The sequence below is a fragment of the Sinohyriopsis cumingii genome, unplaced genomic scaffold (assembly GCF_028554795.1).
Source record: "Sinohyriopsis cumingii isolate HCF-2022 unplaced genomic scaffold, ASM2855479v2 utg002078l, whole genome shotgun sequence".
Classification (NCBI taxonomy): domain Eukaryota; kingdom Metazoa; phylum Mollusca; class Bivalvia; order Unionida; family Unionidae; genus Sinohyriopsis; species Sinohyriopsis cumingii.
The window spans coordinates 254,878-277,609 of record NW_028316125.1 but is presented as its reverse complement, the minus strand read 5'-3'; the positions used below and the strand labels follow the sequence as shown (position 1 = coordinate 277,609).

The 22,732-nt window shown below is 34.6% G+C and overlaps 1 protein-coding gene across 1 annotated transcript in view; it reads left to right on the top strand.

The window, feature by feature from the left end:
• Window positions 1-22,732, top strand: part of LOC149771174 (NACHT, LRR and PYD domains-containing protein 3-like) — a 72,665-nt gene that overhangs the window by 2,902 nt on the left and 47,031 nt on the right. Inside the window, exons 2-3 of the mRNA XM_089948772.1 lie at window positions 10,217-10,784; window positions 22,387-22,545. Of these exons, the coding sequence (XP_089804898.1) occupies window positions 10,263-10,784; window positions 22,387-22,545 (681 nt within the window). The 5' untranslated portion in view covers window positions 10,217-10,262. The remainder of the gene's footprint in view (window positions 1-10,216; window positions 10,785-22,386; window positions 22,546-22,732) is intronic.

Sequence of the window (22,732 nt, the reverse complement as noted above, 5' to 3'; positions counted from 1 at the left end):
ATTTTGAACAGAATATTCTGGTGACAAATACGTCTTTTTCAAATGGTAAGCATTGCTGTATTTTATTTTTGTCAATCGCTCGAATTTGGTATGCGTTTTGCCTCAATATTGGAAACGAAAACCTTAGGTACGCATAAATGCCTGACAGCAGTGTATATATATATATATGAATTTTAACTGCAGTGTGGACAAAAAAAAACTATATATGCAATGAATCTATGTACAAGTATACAGATACAGCTACAACAGTTAACTGCGCCCTGCATTGTTAAGAATGAAATTAAGTGGCACATTTAAAGAGTACTTTGTTCCATCAGCTAACAATATGAGAACATACATGCTAACCATTATACTTTTGGCATAATCATTACACTTTTTTCCCACTAAGTTACGCCTTATGCGTAAACATAGTCGGTTTACGCATTTTCGGTATGTCCCCTCCCAAAAACATTAACAATTTGTTTTCTTATTTTTATTAAGATTCCATTTATCTTTCAGACCGTATTCTAGAAAAGACGGCTTCTACGTAACTACGACATAAAGAGTACACTTGTCCATAGCCTTTCATGCACTTTCCTAACAGTATTATTTTCTATTTATAGCAGCTGCCCTATTTCCAAGAAACATGCTGGTTTTACTTTCAAAGTTTTGACTTCGGTTTCTATTTATAGCAGCTGTATGGCTTAGGAGAGAACAGCTTGGTTTTCTAATTTTTAATCTTTGCTTGCATATTCTTTGTTCTAATTCATATTTGACACAGAACCAGTCTGTAGGTATTTGGCGCTGAAAGTCAGGTCAGATTTATTCTAGTAGATGCGTGTTAGAGCAAAAATGTTTTTCAAATAATTTCACAGATGGATTAGAAAAAGATGAAAAACCAATTCAGAGATGAATACATCAATTACACAATACAGCGTTCCATTCTAGGGCAGCTTCACATCTACTTCAGGCTTTGTGGAAAGAATTTTAATATTGGTCATGATGGTAAAACAAAGAAACCTTGAATTAGCTCGTTTTACAAACTCCAGTACTAAGGTAACTTGTAACTTCTTTTTTAAAGCAGAACTAATAAATGCAGAGGCGTTATTTACAGAGTTCTTAATAGAACATGGACTAGCCCTAGAAGTAGAAGACTACGTTGGTCCTTTGTTCAAACGGATGTTTTCTGATTCCAAAATTGCAGAAAATATGCATCTGCAAGAACAAAATCATCTAATATTGTTAGGTGTTTAACAGAAGAATATTCGCTTAACATTGCAGAAGCCATGAAAATTGGGCCATTTAGTATTGCAACGGACAGGAGCAGTGATTATGATGACAAAAAATTGTACCCTGTCTGTGTAAGAGACATTGACAACGAAAAGGGCAAAGTCAGAGTGCTCTTCTTTCATTACCAGAATTAACAATAGATTCCACTGGAGAAAACATTTTTTATTTGCTTGATAATGCTTTGAAATAACATAAGTTGGCAGATCTTTATGGGGTTTTCAGCTGATAATGCATTAGTGATGACTGGAATTCGTAAGGGAGTTGCATTTTATATTTTGAAAAATGTCTCCATCAGTGTACATATCAGGTTGTCCCTGTCGTATGATGCACCTTGCTGCAGGAAAGGCTACTGATAAATTAGAAAGAGAACCCCTGAAGTATCAAGCTGGCATTGTACCTGACAATGTACTTAATGTGGACAGAGTTGATGTGCAGTGGCACCTTATTTCCCAGCTAAAGGATCCAATTACTGGAAGATATATATTTCCTCCTCTTTGTCATGTTATGAAAGGAACATTGGTTCCTTACAATTCTAATGCTGACTGTGAGAGACTGTTCAGTATTGGTAATAAAAGTGAAACTGAATTCAGATCCAGGCTCTGTAACCCAGCATTTGGTTCTCAACTGGTGTGCGAAACGTTCATAATCTCAGCTGGTACAAAGTGATTTGAAATGCAGTATGAGAGACTGTTGCTTTTTAAAGCTCAAAGTGCTATATATGCAAATTTGAAGCAGTGATTGATATTAGAAGACCAGAAGGGATAAATAAATCATTTTGTACATATGCTCATTGAATTTTATTATGTTATATGTGGATTACTCTTTTTCTACTCAAATTACTCATTTGTCCACTTGGATTACACATTTTCCTCACCAGGGGTTGAATGTCATACTTCCAAAGAGATTTCAATATACAGTCCTTACTATTAGATATTCTTGTCATCATTGAGAATACATACTTTCTCGTTGCTTCATCAAAACTGAATACATTATAATTTACAGACATGTTGGAGGCACTGTTCCATCTAGGAAGGCCTAATATAAAATGAAACCAATAACTAGTTTTCTTTCATACATTCACTAAAGTTTGTCTACAGAGGAACACAATACATAGTGCAGCAATAAGATCTGAATAATGTAATTTTGATATTCAATGAACAGTTCTTACATTTACATAGAAGCATGTTTGTTTGAGTACACAAAAATCAGTAATGTCTCATATCTTCATTCTTTGATCGATTGGATTTCAAAATATGACCCAAATACGTATAACTGACATATATAAGAGCATTGCCATTCAGATGTACAAGGGGACGAGATGGTAATCTGAAAAAAGTTGGCTGAAAGACCATACATACTGATTTTTTTGTATTATAGATGATATCATTCTCAAACGCGTATTGTCCACATATCTTTAATAATTTCCTTAAAGCTGTGATAGAAGGACTTATAAATGACATATCAGCAAAACTAAAATTGTTAAGAAACAGATTTGGTGGCAGATGTAACCCCACATTACACTGACCCACTTTACGATTTAACTTGTCTCTGTATATATTAAATAACAAAGGGGAAAGAATACCCCCCTACCTCACCACATTGGTTACATCGAAAGCGCTAGATGTTAGACTTCCACATCGCACATAATACAACTGTTTGACATGCCAGTTAACTAAAGTACAAAATATGTAGACAGGTATTTTAATATCAAGCTACTTTTTAAAGCGTGTCCAATGATTGACCCTATCAGATGCCTTACTAGTGTCTAAAAAGCATGCCAACACTAGGCTGCCATGTTCTACATAATAGCTGAGTTTCCTTAAAGGTATATAGGCATAAATCTGTTGATAGTTTCTTTTTAAAACCAAATTGTTTAAACAGATTGTGACTTCACATCTTTGCAGTATGATGCATTTAAATATTATTGAAATAATAGTCATAAGTGTAAGGCCTGTAGTTATTTTTGTCTGCAAGCTTACCAAGTTTTCTTTTTAGTAGCGGTATAATTGTAACATTGTGAAATCATCTGGTACTAAGTAATGCACAAACATACAATTAAATAAAATCATCAATAGCACATGAAGTCTAGTATCTGACAGTTTAAAATGTTCCACGTATATAGAATATGATCCTGGATATTTACCACCTTTTTGTCTCATTATTGCACTTTGGATCTCAGATAATGGGATTACCTCAATACGAGCATATAGTGTTGGCCTCTGCTGTCGTATTTCGATCACCTACCTCACCTTCATTTTCATATATCTTATGATCTGTCAGCACATTTCACCAGTATTCCAGAGAATAAAGCTGAGTGTGATCAGAGAAAAATTAGAGGCAGACAAACCCTTAAATCTAGATGTGACCTCCCTACTGAACATATCTGTGCCTTATTGAAACTTTGTACAGCATATACTTAATCGATAATGGGCAGTTTCACCAACTGAAACAGAGAGCAGCAATGGGGTCCACAGTCTCACTAATAGTTGTCAATCTATGCATGGAGGTTTCTGAGAAAAAGGCCCTGGAATCAGCAAAGAACCCACCATCAATGTAGTTCAGATATAGGTGGATTATACCTTTACTGAACTACACGAGTACATGTATGATGTTCAAGAGTTCTCATATCAGCTCAGTTCCATTGAGCCCCGTACCTCGTTCACTTCAGAACAAGAAGAAAATGGCAAGCTACCATTCTTGGACATGTGACAGTATACATGTAAATGATGATGGATCAAACCAAGTCAGTTTGTACAAAAAACCAACCCACACTGACCAGTAACTGAACTTTTTCTAATCACCATCTGGAAAACAAGAGCTCAGTAGTAAGATCTTTAATGCACCGAGCTAGCTCCCTAGTCACTGATGAAACAGACTGACTGGATGAAGTAGAGTACGTGAAATCAGCAATATGGGTAAATGGCTATCCAGTGTGGATTTTCATACTTCCAGAAAAGAAGAAAAAACACCACTAACAACTAAGAGTAGCCTAAATAGAACGAACATTGGCATGCCATATATCTGTGGTACATCAGAAGTGAGTAGTAGAATGAGTATTCAGACAAAATGGGATCAACTTATGTTATAAACCATAATAATAATAATAATGCTTTATTTATAGAGGGTGACTCATTAGTCAAGGACTATTCTCCCTTGAGGCCCTATTAAGGAGAGTATAACAATGCACATTATATGAAGATAGCAATAATTACTGTTTATATACAACTCTTTAAGACAAAAACTTAAACATGTGAAAGACAAAAACTGAAAATTTGAAAAAATATGGTGTGGTTTAACTTTATTATGTCGTATGTAGTGATTCTGAGATGGATTACATTGGGGGAAACAGGCACTGTTAGAAACCAGAAGATTAAAAACACATCAGTATGGAGTCATCGGTCATCCATGAACATTGTAGTATTATGGGCCATTCCATTGTCCCCAACCAAACCAAGATGATCGCATCGGAGGATAATATATGAACAGGAATGCGAAGAAGGCGATCAAAATACTGTAGTGGAAGCCAAACTAAACAGGGACAAGGGGCTTGAATTACCACCCATCGACACCAGTTTCCTTGTATCACATTACCATTGTTACAAAAGTCACATGATCAGCATTAGTCGCTGATGGAGGCAGTACTTTGTGAAATTGCTGAAAATTTCAAAATCTTGAAGATATTTATGCTCTTACTAATGATCATGAGCTTTAGCTTTAATTATTTTGCTCTAATAAATACCCTCCATTTGGAACATGCAATGCCCCAGGGGGTGTTAATTAGGGAATATATGGTACCATGCTAGTTAATTAGGGAATATAGGGTACCATGCAGGTTAATCAATGATGGACTGATTAGAAATACCATAGGAAAATTATGAGAACAGGTGTAACTAAACTACAAGGTTTCACATTGCTGTGGCATGTGATGTCTGCAACATGGCTGATGGGGAGCAAAATGATTTAAATTAACTCAGCTGTCCTACTTGGCAAACGCTTTTTAAACAAATGTTAAGATGAGTTGTTAATAGTTTGCAAATAAACATATAACCTTTTCAAGAAACGTTTCTACAAACCATGCAACAGTATGTTTCAGCACTATATAGTATACTAAAAGCTCTAAAATGAAAGGCATTACTCCTAAACATGATGAGGAGAACATGAAACAAGTCCTTTGAAGAACCATTGCATGAATAATTAATGCCAATATCAAAACTGTAATTATTGGCTCTAGCCTTCTGAGAAAAATGTACCCTTTCCTTCCTTTCCTTAAACCAACCAAATTTTATTCAGACTTGTTAAGTGCTGAAATATATCAGGTCTTATGTAGTGGCCTGAAATGACTTTGATATCTTGTTGAGAATGAGAATGGCATTTGAACAAATGATAAGTCTTTATTTGTATGTATTCTTCTTACTAGAAATACAACCATTATGTTACCAAATAATAAAATGGCACCACCTTCCTAATGACTGCCTGTCTAAAGATAATATGATCATGAAATTTGTTATGTGTATCAATAAGGTATCATATTTATGGTGTATTGTATTGATATTTAGCAGGGATGTGTCCTTTCACCCACAGAGTCATGTGTGCATCAGAGATTGCCAACTGTTTAATTTGGGCCCTCAGTTCTCACTCCAAGTAGATTTTTGACTCTCGGTTTTGCATTCCTGGGGGAAAACACTTGATTGTGTGGTTTCATCATGTAAATATGCATGTCTGATAGAACCTCAATAGTCTTTAAATCTGACTTACATAAATAATTACAATCAAATTGAAGTATGTGATCAGATCTCATTAATACCATATCAAAGTTTCCAATCCCCCTTATTTTACTCTTCATTCATAAAGTCATGCTGAGCACTGTTTGATAAACAATAATTATCTAGGTTGTTGGGCACATTATGGGTGTATTGTCAAACGAGTTTCGTTTCAGTGTGGGTTCTTAGATTAGTAATGTCAGAGCAAGTTAATGAATCTTAAAAGGGGCTTTCTTGACATAGGAAACACGATTTAAGATTACTGGGGTTATTAACTACAAATAAGCCATGTAATATAAGAACATAAAATGTTATAATTTAAGGGATCAACTACACCTTAGGCAACAAAGATCTTAATTAAATTTATTACTTTAATTTTGAAAGTTTCACTGAATGTGTTGCCTTTAGTAGTTTACTTGACATATACCAAATTTTGATGCTTATTTATTATGACACGATACTACCAATGTTCAGTTGCTATAGTAATAGGTTGTTCTCTTTGGAGTACCTCTATCAGAGGTCACCTATCAATATGCAGCATTTTGGCAGACCCATTATTGGAACAAAATTGGTCACCATGACCAATGCCTCATGCATTGATTACTGATGCAATAGGATGAGAATGGATAAACAAGTCTGAAAGTTTGTTTGGTATGTTTCTAAGTGGTAATGAACTGACATGTGTCTGAATCTGAAACCAGAAACCACACAAAAACTCTCCCCTCATTTTTATGCATCGCAATTTGAAATTGTCTGCCTTCGGCATGCAGGCTCTGCTCAGCAGTCATGGTTACAAAGGATTAAAGGTCAGTCCTGTTTATAACTGTTTTTGGTCATGTGGTCATTATAGCTGTGTCAGAACAATATTTTGCAAAATAATCCTTGTTGTAGGTCATGTTCAGCATGTGGTTGATCATGACAGTGCAAGATAACATAAATCTATGCATGACAGGTATGGTTATAAATTGCAGATGGTCACTCAAATCAGGTTTTACTGTGGTATTATTCCTTCATGATTCATTGGTTTTCTGTGAAAATCAATTTTTAGGAAAAAATCATTTTTCTTTTTGAAAAGTTATACTTTAGAAAATCACCAAAGAGTAGTACTTTATTCCACTTGACTGATTTTAAAAGTAAACTAAGTAAGCAGACTTCCTACCTCAAAAATGCCTAACATCTAATTGGCAGGCATTTCCAGTAGGGTCTAAGGCACTTGCCTTTACAGAACACTGACATCTCATCTCAGTCCTCATTGGTTTGAGTCTCAAATGTGGGCATGTGAGAAAGCCTGCCAGTAGCATTATGTGGGTCGGTGGTTCTTCCCAGGATTTTGCCTGGCTCTTCCTTCATCAAATATACAGGCTACCCTGTATAGCCTATCAGGTGGTAAAAAAATTACGTTAAACCCAGGGGTCAAGCTTGACTTGAATTTTAGGAAGAAGTGACTTCTCCTTTTGGGGCAGAGCAAGAAGTGAGAGCTGAACAGAGAGAAGTGGGGGCAAAGCAAGACACGCAATATATATAAGTGTGTATGTGTTGTTTTCATTCTCTTATTTGATTTGTGCTCTCTGTTTCCCAGCATGCATATTTGCATTTAAAATTGGTTTCAAGCAATACTTTATTTTCAAGTAGAAAATTACCAGGGTTCTGTCTATATTATAAACACATTTGGTGTATGTTTGAAATCAGATTCAATTGCAGTTTATTTTGGCAATATGACTCAAAAAGAGAACAACAGACGCTATACCAAGTAATGAATTTTAACAGAGTAACTCATGTACAGTATTGTAATTGCAAGTTAGTAAAAATGCTTAATCAACTACTGTTAATCAAAACTTTTTCTTTTTTACTTTCTAAGTTTGCTATAATATGGCAGTTGAAAAGGTTTCTAAACATGTTTGAAACAACCCATTACCATGTACATGTGAGCAAATTCACACGTCTTTCAGATCATACTGTTCGTCCTGATTTCTTTGTTGCTGATAAAACTTTACCATAACTGTTCATAGACAACACATTGAAGAATTAAAGTCAGTATATGAAATAACTAAACCCTTTTTGTCTGGTTACTAGAAACCGAAATATGCTCAAAAACTGAAATAACCAAAGTACACAATTATTTACATCTTCAATGTGTATATATTGGTGTACAGCCTGATATTATGATTTGTAATTGTTTTAATAATAATAAGCAAAACAAACTTTGATTTAAGTGATTGTGATAGGACTTGTATGTTCTTTTTACCAATTTCTGGTGCAATCCATGTAATGGTGTCACTCGGTCATACTTGATGTTACAAGATTGGACAGATATGATAGATCACGGATTGGTCAGAACTTAAAATATAGGAGTGAGATTATGATTGTGAGAACCCAGAATGTTTATTTATATATTTTCTGTGGAAATATCATATACTTGTATATTTTAAAGTAAATAAAGACATAACAAACAAAAAGATCTAAAATGTTTTCAAATCAAGTATGACCTAGTGAATTCACTAAACAGATGGAGCTATAAATAGAAAAATGTTAGTAATTTGTATAAAAATCACTGAAATCAAATCTTATTTTGCTTTTTTTATCATTATTAAAACACATACAAGTTATAGTACATTTATTTTCATGAGTATTATGGTACAAAATATGTGCATTTTGGTGTTTATTTCAGTTTTTGAGTGTATTTCAGTGTTTCTAATAACCCCTTTTATCAATTAAATTGACACTGCCAACATACAAGTGCATCTAGTTTTAGAAAGAGGGGTTTTCTTAATGTAACCACTAACTTCATAGCCTCGTTACAACAGTCCTTTGATAGGATTGCAAATGTAATTTTTTATTATTGGTCTACGTACCTGTAGTAACATTAGGCATTGGGTAAGTATTATCTGCTGCTCTGTTTTTCTTTTCTTTTACAAAAATGAGTAAATTCAGAATACACCTTGGCCATACAATGTCTCTCGAATTCCACAATAAAGCATTGTATTTTAAAGTTAAATCTTCAATAATGTAATATTTAGACTGCTTTCTATGAACTATATATTTGCTTGAATATATTTGCCCAATGGTCTACGAAAAGAGACAATCTAACAGACTAGTACTTTCCAGACACAGCGATGTTAGCCATCATTTCACAATGACAGGTTCACTTACGGTTCCAAACTGATTTTTATGAAGAAAATAGTGTACACACGGCAATTAAAATATTTATGTTACTGATTCTATTCTTAAAGCACAAATTGCTATTTACATAAGTTTAAGTTTCCAAACACAAGTTTGTACTTTTTTATCATCAAAGGATAACTTGCAGAAATCGAGCAGTAATAGCTGCTAACTTGGGAAAAGGTTAATGGTCAATCAGCTAGCTATAAAAATACATGCCTAAGACTGCAAGACATGTTTTGTCTGCGCAATTGATATTAACCCCAACTATTTGATGGCTGCAAGCCTACATTTCGCTTTGGGCTATAACATAATGCTGGAACTATCCTGACCAAGGCAAGGAAACATCTCAAAAAAGACAGTCATTTAATGTTCCTTTAAAAAATCACAGGGCAAAGTTGTTTTCACTTTTCTAACAGAAGAAGACAACGTTTACATTTTTTAGGCAACTTAGTTGCCCAGTTTGCCGGTAGCGTGACCCCTGGTTATAAATTGCAGATGGTCACTCAGATAAAGTTTTACTGTGGTATTATTCTTTTATGATTCATTGGTTGTCTGTGAAACTTAATTTTTATAAAACTATCATTTTCTTTTTAAAAAGTTATACTTTAGAAATTCACCAAAGATTAGTATTTTATTCCACTGGAGGAAGAACCAGGCAAAGTGGATTATATTAATGACTAGAATTTATATCTAAACAAGATCGTTCCCATAATGTTCCCAGTTGATGTTTGGACCATATCACAAGACCCTTGTGAATGTATATTTTCCCAATATGTATTTTCATTGAAAGGTGTTAGGACAATAATGTTTCAAAGGTTAGCAATTTAGCTTTGACTTGGTTTTGTTATACATACATTATACTTTGAAAAGGGCCAAATAGTGATTTTATGTTATAAATTTAATGTGCACTGTACAAATTGGATATTGGTATGGTGACTATACAAACAACAAAATATGAATGTCAGTGTAAATATGACATTTGTTGCAAGCAAAACTATCAGTCCGATTTTCCTTGTCTTTTCCAGTTGATTGGTAAGAAGAGTCCAATACCCAGCTAACTCAGAACTTGAGATGCCTCCCAAACCGGCTGAAACCAAGGTCCAGGAGCCTGAGTACAAGAACTGGTTAAAAGTTCACCTGGCTTTGTACTACCAAACTGTTGGACTCCGTTCATTTACACAGTTGAGGGTAAATTCAATGCACCAGTCCATATTGAAGAAACTGTATAAGTGCTTAACTGTGCCAAAACAACGGTGTTCCAGCTGCAATTCTGAGGGTGTGAAACAGAACCCAAAGACAGGTATCTGGGAGTTTCAGTCTCGGTGTCCGTCCAGTCTCTGTGATGCCTGGTTGACTGAACTAATGACTCACCATGTAGAAACCAAATCCCAAAGAATTTACTTGGAGAACTGTGATGTAACTGGCTGGCCATTTGTTCCCTGGGAATGTGCGAAGCTGTACATGCCTCGAGGTCAGCCACGCTCCAACACTGGACCAGCCACGAGTGATTCCCAGGCCCTACTGACTCTGATGTACAATTGTAGATACTTCTACACGAAAATATCCGCAGCAGGTCTCAATCTGATAAAGAAGGTATATGTCTGATATGTCTGTCTGTCTTACATTTATCCTCATCATATGTCTGCCAATAGTTACTCCTGGTATGAATACCTCCCTTTCCATTTTCATGATTGAATTTACGAAAGATTTTGCATATGTAGAGTTACTGTCCATCACTCATTGTATTGATTTGTGTGTTTGTTCACTATCCCAGATAATGACCAATAAACTCGGCTTTCAGACTCTATTTGTGAACATCACTTTATAAGTATCAAACACCAACACCTGATGTAGAATTTATGAGTAGACTTTCATAAAACCTTGTGAGTTCATTTTATTGTCCATCACTCATTTGTATTGACCGATCTTTAAGCATATTGACCTTGAGACTGAATTTGTGAATATCACTTAGTACCACCAGCCTTTGAAATGAACTTATAGATTTTCATGAAACTAGCAGTTATGTGTGTATGTTTTCTATGTTGTCCATCACTCATGTTATTTCATATGTCCATTAGCCAGTATGCTGCTAAATACAAGCTTTCATGCTGAATCTGTGAATAGATTTTCACAAAACTTGGTATATAAACTTGTCATTGAAATCCAGCTTACTCAGTGCCTTAACATGTCCTATTTTTAATTTAAGATGAATCAGATTATTTTTTCTCTCATTTCTTTGCATTTTTGTAAAGGATAATTGAACTGAATCATTTCCTAATGAATATGCCATCGCATTCATAGATGCTAATGATACTAGGGTAAAATATAATAATTGGCTAGACTGTGCTGCACTTCGACTCTGAAAAGAAATCAGTTTAATCCAATGTCCCAAAATTATTTTGTTTTGAAACTATCCTGTAAAACTTCCACAGTTTGTAGAACAGTAACATCACTTCTTATGATGTCTGGCTGGTCTTATAAAAATGAAGTCAATGTGACAGCCAATATGGCCACGAAGGCAGTCATCGTAAAAAGCTTATCGCAACTCTTCTTGAACAGGAAGTCATAATGACATGCAGCTTTCACCAGAAGTCTTCTTATGATGTCTAATGATTCTCAAATGAAAATGGTGCTGACCCAACATCCATTATGGCCACCACCATAGTCATATTGAAAATCTTGTCAATGCTACTCTTGAATGGAAAGTCACATCTTGAAAATACTGCTATCTTTACTCATCTCCAAATAAAATGTATGTCTGTGTCAGCATGGGATCTTCACCAATAGACTTCTTATGTTGCCTACTTGTTCCTAAATGAAATAGGTATCAGTTAAACATCCAATATGGCTGCCATGATGACTGTTGTTGTTATTACTCCATCCGCTCATTTTGACCTGGACATACTACCAGAAGACTTCTAATGATGTTTACTTTATCCGAAATGAAAATGGTGCCAGTCTGACATCCACTATATGCACCACAGCAGCTAATGTGAAAATCTTGTTATTGCAGAAGAGTATCAAATATGGTTTTGACACTTTACTGTTGAAAGGAAGAAATGGTCATATTTTGAATGTATGGAAATCCAATTTGCCCAGTAGAGCATCAGTACCCTTAAGAGACTCTTGTTACTTATAAAATAGGGTAACTTTAACAATGAAATCCAGCTCAGAATACATGTTAAGTACTATTAAAACTTTCAATCTTATTAAACTTGAACAAAGATGTAAATTATATATGAATAACTGGCGGTTAATATTGTCCTTTGCAGTTATGGACACTACAAGTAACTGTTGATGAAGAAGGACATCAGAGTGCCATATTATTTTGATTTTCCTTGTTTCTTTTATTGTAATCTACAATAAGCTACATTTTAGGCTTACAGTTAAAATTATCAAAATTAATTTTCTTGAGCTCCTAAGTGTAATCTCAATAACTTTTTCTTGTATTTAATGACTTCATTTCATGCACATAGCCGACTATTGTGGTGATTATACTGTAAGCGACCCACGGTTCACTTTTAGAAACCATACAGAATGTCCCCTCTTATTGCAAGAGGTTTGAGGGTTGGCAGATTGTACCTTCTTTCAAGGTGTCTGCGTAATTTGGTTCTCGTTATCTAGAGGTTGACCACCCTCGATGTTATCGTCCAGTTCGAGTAAATATAAATATAAGTGGTGAAACTTATAGGTGGAATAGATAGAGATCTGAGCAGAGATATAGAAAAGACCAACACGAGCCCTTGTACATGTAAACACCAATTTAATCAATTACATACAACAACTGTGAGAATTCATTACATCCGGAATATACTCTGCTTCCAGAGATAAAACTTTCACCGAATTACAAAACACAAATGTATTTAAATAAAGTAGCCAATCTGTGTTACTGATGGATTTAGTTCATCATAGGATCGAGTGAACAATCGAAGTCAATGCCTTGTACACTTGCATAGCCTGCTTCTCTGGTTCACTCCACTTCCACTGTAGCTGTTCCTTCAACCTCCATCTCTTTTGCCTCTTTCGGTCCTGACTCTGTGTGGCACGTAGATTCACAGATACCTGGATCTCAGAGATAATACGTCACAGGATATGTCTCAGAGATAATACGTCACTGGAGCTATTTTCTCCCTTTTAAAAAAGATAGAGAAAACCTAAATTCTCTGTTGTTTATGGTAACAGGGATTTGCATTATCCCCCTCTCGTTATCAGATCTTACTATTGGTGCTAAACAGATGCTAAGGCTATCAGTGGGCTATGTCCTATAACAACCCTAGTTAGTCTAATGGCTAATTCATAATGCATTAACACCACACAAGGCATAACGATTCTGAGCTAGCCTCAGTTTACACAAGTGAATACATGGCTTACTACATCCTTTCAGTCAATATACCCTCAACCTAAATAATACATGAACTCTTCTAAATTCGGTGAATTCACACGGATTCTTGTAACTCATATTAACTAATGGAATGCATGAAATTCTTAGAGCCTAATTCTTATAAAACAAGACGACTAATTCAAACAATTCGTCTAAACGTATCTATAGAAGATTAATGTATGACTTCCTATGCATAAACTCAACACAGTTATACTTCATAAAGCAAATTGATATACGAAGGTAACAAATAGATTCATGCAAATATAAGTAAATAAATTCAGCAAAGCATTATATATGGGCATCACAAATTACATGGAATTGTCACAAATACCTTTGAGCTTTCAGCGTTCCTCGCTTCTACTGCCAAATTTGTGCGTTGGTTTTCCTCGAAAACAGTCCTCTTGGACAATAGTTTTATGAGAGAATTTCTCCCACATTTACTCTTAGTGTCTTCTTACACTTGTTTTCTCTTGCAGAAAAGCTTAGACTGATTAAAATTTTTGATGTGGCAATATTAAAACTAGGAAATTTAGTGTGTGAAACACGCCCCTTATTTAACGTAACCAATCAGGATGAAATATATTTGCCGCCTTTTTATAACTAGGTGCCAAATCTGGGGTCAATTTGACCTTCTATGTTGCAACTACTGGTTCATGGAAAATTTCAGTTTTGACAGTTCCACTATGAAACCAAAGTTTACTGTGTTCCTAATAGTCCATCTGGTTGATATATAAACAAAGTGTAATTAGGAATCACCACAGTCACCGACCAGATATTTAGATATTCTCGCCGTATAGCTATTTAACAATCCACCTGCCTCCATAAATCTAATTAATTGTTCTCTGGTCTCAAACTAATGTGTTCTTCATAGATCGTCAGAAATTTGCCCCTTCACATATAACCCATCAGCATAATTTCTTCATATTATAGAAATAACTTTCAGAAGATATATGAAATTTAAAAATTAAGAAAAGGTTTTGATTATTTTGTTTTTAGTTGTTAATGTCACTATATGAATGGGGATAAGTGCATCTAGATTTTTATATTGCATGTATTTGAAAAAATTTCATTAGTGACTATTTCCTAAAAATACTAAAAAACACATCAAATGCATATACTTTGCAAGTAAAATATATAATATTAAATATTTATTTAAAGCCTGATGATATTTGTCATCATTAATATGTTTGATTCAGAATATTGTATCATATTGGTTATATTTGTAATCATTACTAAATATCTGGTTATGGACTACACAAACTTGGACCATTATCAACTAATTAGCATTTAGTAATTTTAAACAGTTTTTTCTTGGTCACTCTTCTGCTCGTATTTCATTATATCCCTTTATATGCTTGCACAGTGCAACCATTGTCAAGAATGTTTTGCAGATACAGATATATGTATTTGAAAATTATTGATTAATTTATGATCTGAAAAAAATGAGGTTATCACATCACTTGCTTCTTTCTGGCTGAATCTGCATTCAAAGTAAATACAGTACATGTACAAAGGAGAGAATAATTTTAATTTTGTTACTGAGCAGTTAGCAGTTAGAACGGTATATGACTATAGAATTGAAGTTATAAATACTACATACTTTTGTAGTGTCTTAGCATTTTAGATTCCATAGGAAAAATGTTTACAATGGAAAGTTATATTATTTTTATCCAATATTAGTTCCTCTAAAAACAGAAAGTATCAGTTTCAAAAGTTACTCCATATAAAATATATTAGACTGAGGATGGACTTGACCATTCATTTGGTATTTGTTTCTTCAAATTTATTAATTTGAAATAGCAAATTCATGTGATGTTGCAGTTCTTCAAGTTTTTGTGTTTTTACATAATTATAATGTAAATGGATAAAAACCTGCAAAAATGTTCAAACTAACTGGATTATTTTGTGCATAACAAACTTGTAGTTTTGCCCATTTTTATCTTGACTAAATGTAATCCAGAATCATTATGATCTGTATACCAAATTAATTGCAATAAGATCAATTTTATTTCTTGATGTTGATAAAGATATCAGCTCTGTATATTTAAAACTTGTAAACACTTTTCTTTCAGAAAGGTGAAATTTCAGGTGCAACAGCATAAAAGTGAAAATAACTGAGTTTGGATGTCCTGGAATGGAAAATCCATCATACTTTGGCTATTTAAACTATGGGTTGTGATTACTGACCTCATTGTACTTAATTCTAACTAAACACAATTGCTTGACTGACTTGTATGTCTGTTCTTGCTATGATATGCAGCAGTTCCATCTGAGCCCATTATTGCGTTTTGCCAGACTTTTCATTAATGGACAATGACAAAGCAATGCAGCATCATAAGATTGAATGGCCAGCCTAATACAATACAGTAAAAGTCCATTATAACAATGGAAAATAAAAAAATTGAATGGCCAGCCTAATACAATACAGTAAAAGTCCATTATAAAAATGGAGAATAAAAAAGTTGAATGGACAGCCTAATACAATACTGTAAAAGTCCATATCAACATTGGGTTTTTTAATATTTAGTGAATGAAAATATTGTAGACCTGAAATCCAATATAGCCACCACAGCAGTCCTCTTCAAAATCTTGTTGTTACTGTTACTTCTTAATGGATGGTAATTTCAACATGGGGTTTTCACTAAGAGACCTTTTATGATGTCTATGTGATTCTAAATAAAAATAGTGCTGATCTGATTTCCAATATGGCCACCACAGCAGCAATCTTGAAATTATTTTTATTGACACTCCTGAATGGATGCTTGTATCAACATGAGGTTTTCACTGAAAGAATTATGATGTCTACTTGGACCAGAGTGAAAATGGTGCTGATCTTTCATCCAAGATGGCTGCCACACAGTGGCCATGTTAAAAATCATCTCCTGAATGGAAGTCATCTTGTAATAGTGTTTTCACCATAATGCTTTTTATAAAGTTTAGTTAGTCCTAAATGAAAATGTTGCTGATAGGGGTCTTTTCTGTCAGCCAGCCTGAAAATCGTGTTATCGCTACTTCTTCAGAATGAATCATGGTAAGTTAGCTAAAAGGCTTGTTTTGTTGATCTAAAATTTATATGACATCATATATGTGACCATCTAGAAATTACGTGGAAGTAGATGTAGATATGTTCCAGCTCGACTGATTATGAAACCATTTTGGACGAGGGCTTCATGCAAGTCATCCAACGTTTTGCAGCTACTAGGCTTCCCAGATTGTCGCCGCGGATCAGCAGCTGCTGCACATGATACAATGTTCACGATTGTCTTTAGCAACTGTGGTTGGTCATCTTCTGAGCGGGGCCTTCCTACTATCTGTTGTCAGAGCTTTTTGAGTTGTTGGCCAATGACTGGATGTTCTTCCATAACTTCAGTCAGCTTTCTCTTGAAGTCAAGCCTGGAGTTCTGTTTGCGTGCTTGTTCAGCTGCCAGACGTTTGAACTTTTTCTCCAGCTGCATCTTTTTGCTGCCGAGTTCATCAGATTTTGTGTTCATATCAGCTGTCCACAGTCCAATTTTTTGTTTACCTGTAGAAGACTAGCCATTTTTGTGCATGGACAGATTCTAACTTATTGTTTGCTGCGTCTTGTGCTGGTGTTGAGCGTTGGGTTTCTTTCTTCACTAGACATGCTACTGCTGTCATTTGCATCTTGGCATCCATCTCTCTTGCTGTTACATCAGCAGAAGATGCCTCTTCCACCTCTGACTGAACGTCACTATTTATTATCACCACAGTTGATGGAAGTTCCTGAGATGATGTGGTTAGCGTCGAAGTAGTTAAATCTGATGCTTGGCTTTGACTTGCCTTAGGCGTGGCAGCATGGGCCCACATGCTCATCAGATGACTTTTTCTTTCTGCTGCTCTTGCATGCCAAACTCGAATCAAGCTTTGACTTCTTCATTTTGTTTGCAATTGTTCCACTGCTCCTGTGCACGTTTATGTGCCAGATCTGCCATCAGATCAGTGTGTGCAGCAATGAAAGCATCCTTAAAGTCGCTATACAGTTTATAACGCGCATCCATTATCAGCATCGGTAGTATACAGAATATTATTATGTTACGTATTTAGGCTCTAATAAACAGTAACACAGAAAGAGGGAAAACAACAAGCTTTGTCAAATTTTACAAATTTATTTCCATGGAAAAATTCTGTTAAAATGAAAAAAATAAGAACTTACAGATTCAAGAATGAAATCCAAAAAAATTCAAAAATAATCCATGAATTAAATTCCAAAAGTCCTATTAATAAAATGTTCTAATAATTTTAAGTTTGAATCCCGATGAAGAAGCTAAGATGGATGACGATGACGTATGCTGTAGTCAACTGTTGTTTGTTTTTTTAAAATCTACAGTTCCTTGTAGAAATATAAATAATGACACTCGTGTTGGAAATCCAAATAAAACTTCACTAAATGTCTTTGTTCAAGAATGCTACTTGAGAGCACAAATATTTTCAGGAAAAAGAATTAATCCTTTTGAAATCCAAAAGATCTGAAGAAAATTATAACTCAAAAATCTGGCTAAAACAAAAGAACACAACTTGATACTAAGTGTAAAAGCCCGAAAACTTAGATCTCTCTCTCTAAAACAAAGGTTATATCGTATTCTAAGACGCAGTTTCGAAATTCCCCAGCTTGTGAAATCAAAGGGGGGGGGCAGCATCATATGATCGTGTTTACATATTTAAAAAAATAACGTACACAGAATATGGCCTTAATTAGACCATTGATTTTACTCTGAGAATAAAATTTTAAAAAATTGTTTACTTAAACCACGCACTCCCATCAAGACCTTGACAACAACCAATCATTTAAAATAAAAACAGAACTTATTCACGTGGTTGCTACTAATCTTGAATCAAGGTCAGGATCCAGGTCAACACCTGTTGTTTATGAAAGAATGATTTTAAAGGTCAACCGATTTTCTGGAAAAAATATCGTCTCCAGTGAATAAATTTACATTATAATAGCATATAATAGAATAAAACATTTAAAACTGACATACAATTAAATTAAAATAAATATGAATTAAATCAGATATACGTAACAATATTCTTAAATAATATGTAGTATTAGCTAGAAAAATATAGATATTAAAACCTCTATTAACCAGTACCTTGCCTATGTCACTGATTAACACACACGTGTGCAGAAGGCAGCTGGAGTCAATGCTTTCAGATGTACTGTGCACAGCAGTAGTGTAGTGGTGGCTACTGCAGCCAGCCGCCTGCTTCAAGGCCACCTCATTCATATATACCCACCATGTCGGCCAATTCTGCGCATCGGGTAATTCTGCTCAACGATATCTCATTTGTGTAAACATTGTATGATGTGTTATTTCGGTTCAAAATTCCATTTTGTATCAAGAGAGGATGATCATACTTTAATCAAGGACAGTGATATTCATAAAGTGTACAAAAATATCCCACATCTAGACTTGAAATGCACATGAAAATGTGATTTCTAAATGTCAGAATGTAGACCCACTCCATGACCTTCTTGAACCTGTAGCCCAGAGAATATGATTTACTATGCAGCTTTTTTTGCAACAAGTTGTCTCACACATACAAAATCGTCTTCTACCCAACGTATAAACTTGCCGCTAAAACAAAATTCCAGTGCATATAGTCTGTTTCTAAATTCTTTAGTACTTTTCCCCATAAACAAGACATCAACACATTACATCCCATTCATTGTTGTTTCTCTTCCACATATTAGCTTATTTTTTATAAAATGTTGAACTTTACTAATTTTTTTACAGGATCGGTTTAGTTTGCTTAATAGTTCTTGCCATTTATTGGCATTGTTATGTTGAATTTTGTAAAACCAGCTATTGTTGTTGTTTTTATAGGGTTTAACGCCATTTTTCAGCACAAGATAGGCTATACATGGCAGCCAGTATTAATGTTGGAGGAAGAACCCGGGAAAATCCCGGAAAGAACCACCGACCCACGAGAAGCTACCGGCAAGCTTTCTCACATATCAACATTGGCCGAGCCCAAGACTCGAACCCACGCAGACAGAGGTGAGATGGCAGTCATCCGTGATGAAAAGTGCTTTAGACCACTCGGGGCCCCTTAAAACCAGCTATAAACCTGACCTAATTACTCGACTGAAGTGCTGAAAGAAACAGTCCAAAGTAATATATATTTTATTTCTATAGCCGGATAGATAAACATTACATCTTTTCAAAGCTGTGCGCAGAATAGGCCAACCTTTCATGAGTTATGAAAACACCGGGGTGGTATCCGGTGTGTCCAAAATTAATAGTATGAACAGAATATTCTGGTGACAATTGCCTCTTTTCAAATGGTAAGCATTGCAATATTTTATTTTCATCAGTCAGTCGAATTCAGTATGCGTAGCTTCAGTATTAGAGATGGAAATCTTAAGTGCGCAGAAATTCCCGATGGCATTGTATTCCCTGTCACGAATCGTACAGATTGAAATTAACAAATAATTTATACTTAGTGATCACCCAATAAGGACGTCTGCAAAACATACTGGAATACACGCAGTAGGCATAAAGCAGCTGTTCAACACAGAATATCAAAACAAAAAATACTTGCTTGCAGACATCTGCAAGGTCCTTTACACCCTCCCCCCCCCCTTGTCTGCAGTTGTCCGCGGTTGAACAAACCCACCTCCCCCCATCTTTGCAGACGTCCTTTATGGACAACCCATATGTACAGGCAAATATATCAAATACAGCTGGGAAACAAACATACAAAAAAGTATAATGGATTTATTTATAAAGAGCAACTAAGTTTGGATTCAGCACACAGAGCATTGTGTTTACCATCATGTATGATTGAAAACACACACACATGTACACACACACACACACACACATATGAGCACCCAGAGACATTTTATATAATATATATTTATACAAATATACCACAAATGTGGCCATAACCAGTTCAAGATATTATCTGGATTGCATCCATGTCAGACGTCTTTAAGGAAAGGAAAACACTGATGATAATTCGTTATCATCTTGAGGTACACAGTTCTATTTTTGGCTTAGGAAGAAGACACTGATTAGATGACATAGAGCATAGTATCTATAGACTAGAAACTGTATTGATATTATTTGTCCTTTTACTAAACATATCATTTATATACAGTAGTTGAGCATAGAACCATTAGAAACTTTATACATAAATTTAGCCTTTCCTAAGCATGTTTTTTCATAGATAGGCATGATTTTCAAATCCTTCATAAACATTTGGACATGATCAACTTTGTTGTCATGGATAATTCTGATGGCTTGTTTTTGAAGTCTTTCCGCTTTGAACAGATTTATTTTAGAAGCATTACCCCATATGATGTTGCAGTAGTCTAAAAGATTTTGAATATAACTTTTGTAAAACGTTATCCTGTGGTTTAAGGTTGGACAATTCTTCAGTTTTTTATTGTGACCAGATATTCTTGGCCATCTTTTTGGTAACAATACTGATATGGTCTGATATTAACATATTGTTATCAACTTGAGCTCCTAAAAGTTTATCTTGTTTTACATTTTTCAGTTCCACATTAATTTGATGGGGAGAATATTATCTTTAATTCTGTTTTACATTTTTCAGTTCCACATTAATTTGATGGGGAGAATATTATCTTTAATTCTGTTTTACATTTTTCAGTTCCACATTAATTTGATGGGGAGAATATTATCTTTAATTCTGTTTTACATTTTTCAGTTCCACATTAATTTGATGGGGAGAATATTATCTTTAATTCTGTTATGTCTCTGTTGAGTGGTTATCAGCATCACTTTGGTGTTGTTTAAATCAGTGACCATTCCATTATATTTACACCATTCAGAGAGTTTTACAGGAGTATTATGAAAGTTCCTATTAGCAGTAGATTTAGATGAGCTAATATATAATGTGGTGTCATCAGCATAGAGATCAGTTTCAGTATTTACTGTATGCAAATACAGATCACTTATTAACATAATAAATAGAAGTGGGCCTAAATTAGTTCCTTGTGGTACTCCAAATGTCACAAGCTTTCTGTCGGACGTGACACTGTTTATGTCATTTGTTTGTTCTCATCCTTTCAAATATGACTTAAACCAATTTAAAGAGTTGTTTTTGAGCTTGTAAAGTTTTAATTTTTAAAGTAAATTATCATGATCTACTAGATCAAGCACTGTCCTAAAATCAACCAGCACAACTCCCTCTAGTTAACCATTATCTAAAGCTTTGAGCCATTTTTCAACCATGTAGCAAGATCAGTTTCACATGAATGGTTAAGGTGAAAGCCAATCAAACATATAACAAATTTTTATCAAGAAAATTCAATAAGGAGTCATGCAAAAATGTTTTTTAAGAATTTTGGATGAGACAGGAAGGATTGCGATCGGTCAAAAATTAATTTCATCACGAGGACCAGATTTTTGAAGAGGTTTCATTTTAGCCTCCTTCCATTTGTCAGGAAATGTATTTGTTTTTATACTAAGATTACACATGCATGTCAATCTTTCAGAAACAAAAGGTCTGCTGTCTGTAATAATCTTGGTCCAGTTAAGTCAGTACCTGTGGACTTTGTTACTTTTAAATTTTGCAGATATTTCAGCAATATACAATTATTGAGTCCAGTGTTTTGTATTCCTTGTATTATGTCCCTAGCTAAAAGAATCAAGACATTATTGAATTGTCTTTGTAGTACAGAGACATACTAGATATGACTAAACTATTTAGGAATGGTATATATATATATATATATATATATATATATATATATATATATATATATATATATATATATATTGAATTGCCATTAATTTGAATTGTTGCATTGATAACTTTCAGGTGTCTGGCATAAGAAACAAAGCATCACACAATGAGGAACTGAGAATCACTGATGCTGACAGGGAAAGGTTCATAAAAGATATGATTTGTTTGTTAGAGGACCCAATTTATCTCATATCACAGGCGGAGTGTAAAGAGGCTGTTAAAGAGATAAGAAAGGTATGGAACATGATTATTGGGTTGTTAATTGCTAACTGCAGTGCAGATCTCTAAGTAAGGCTTTATACAAGGAAGGTATGAAAATTTTAGTTTAATATCAGTAATATGTTTAGCTGTTACTGTTGTGTAGCTTGTCCTTTTTGCAGTGGAAACACCCTTGTATGTGCCAGATGCTCAATCCTCCTGT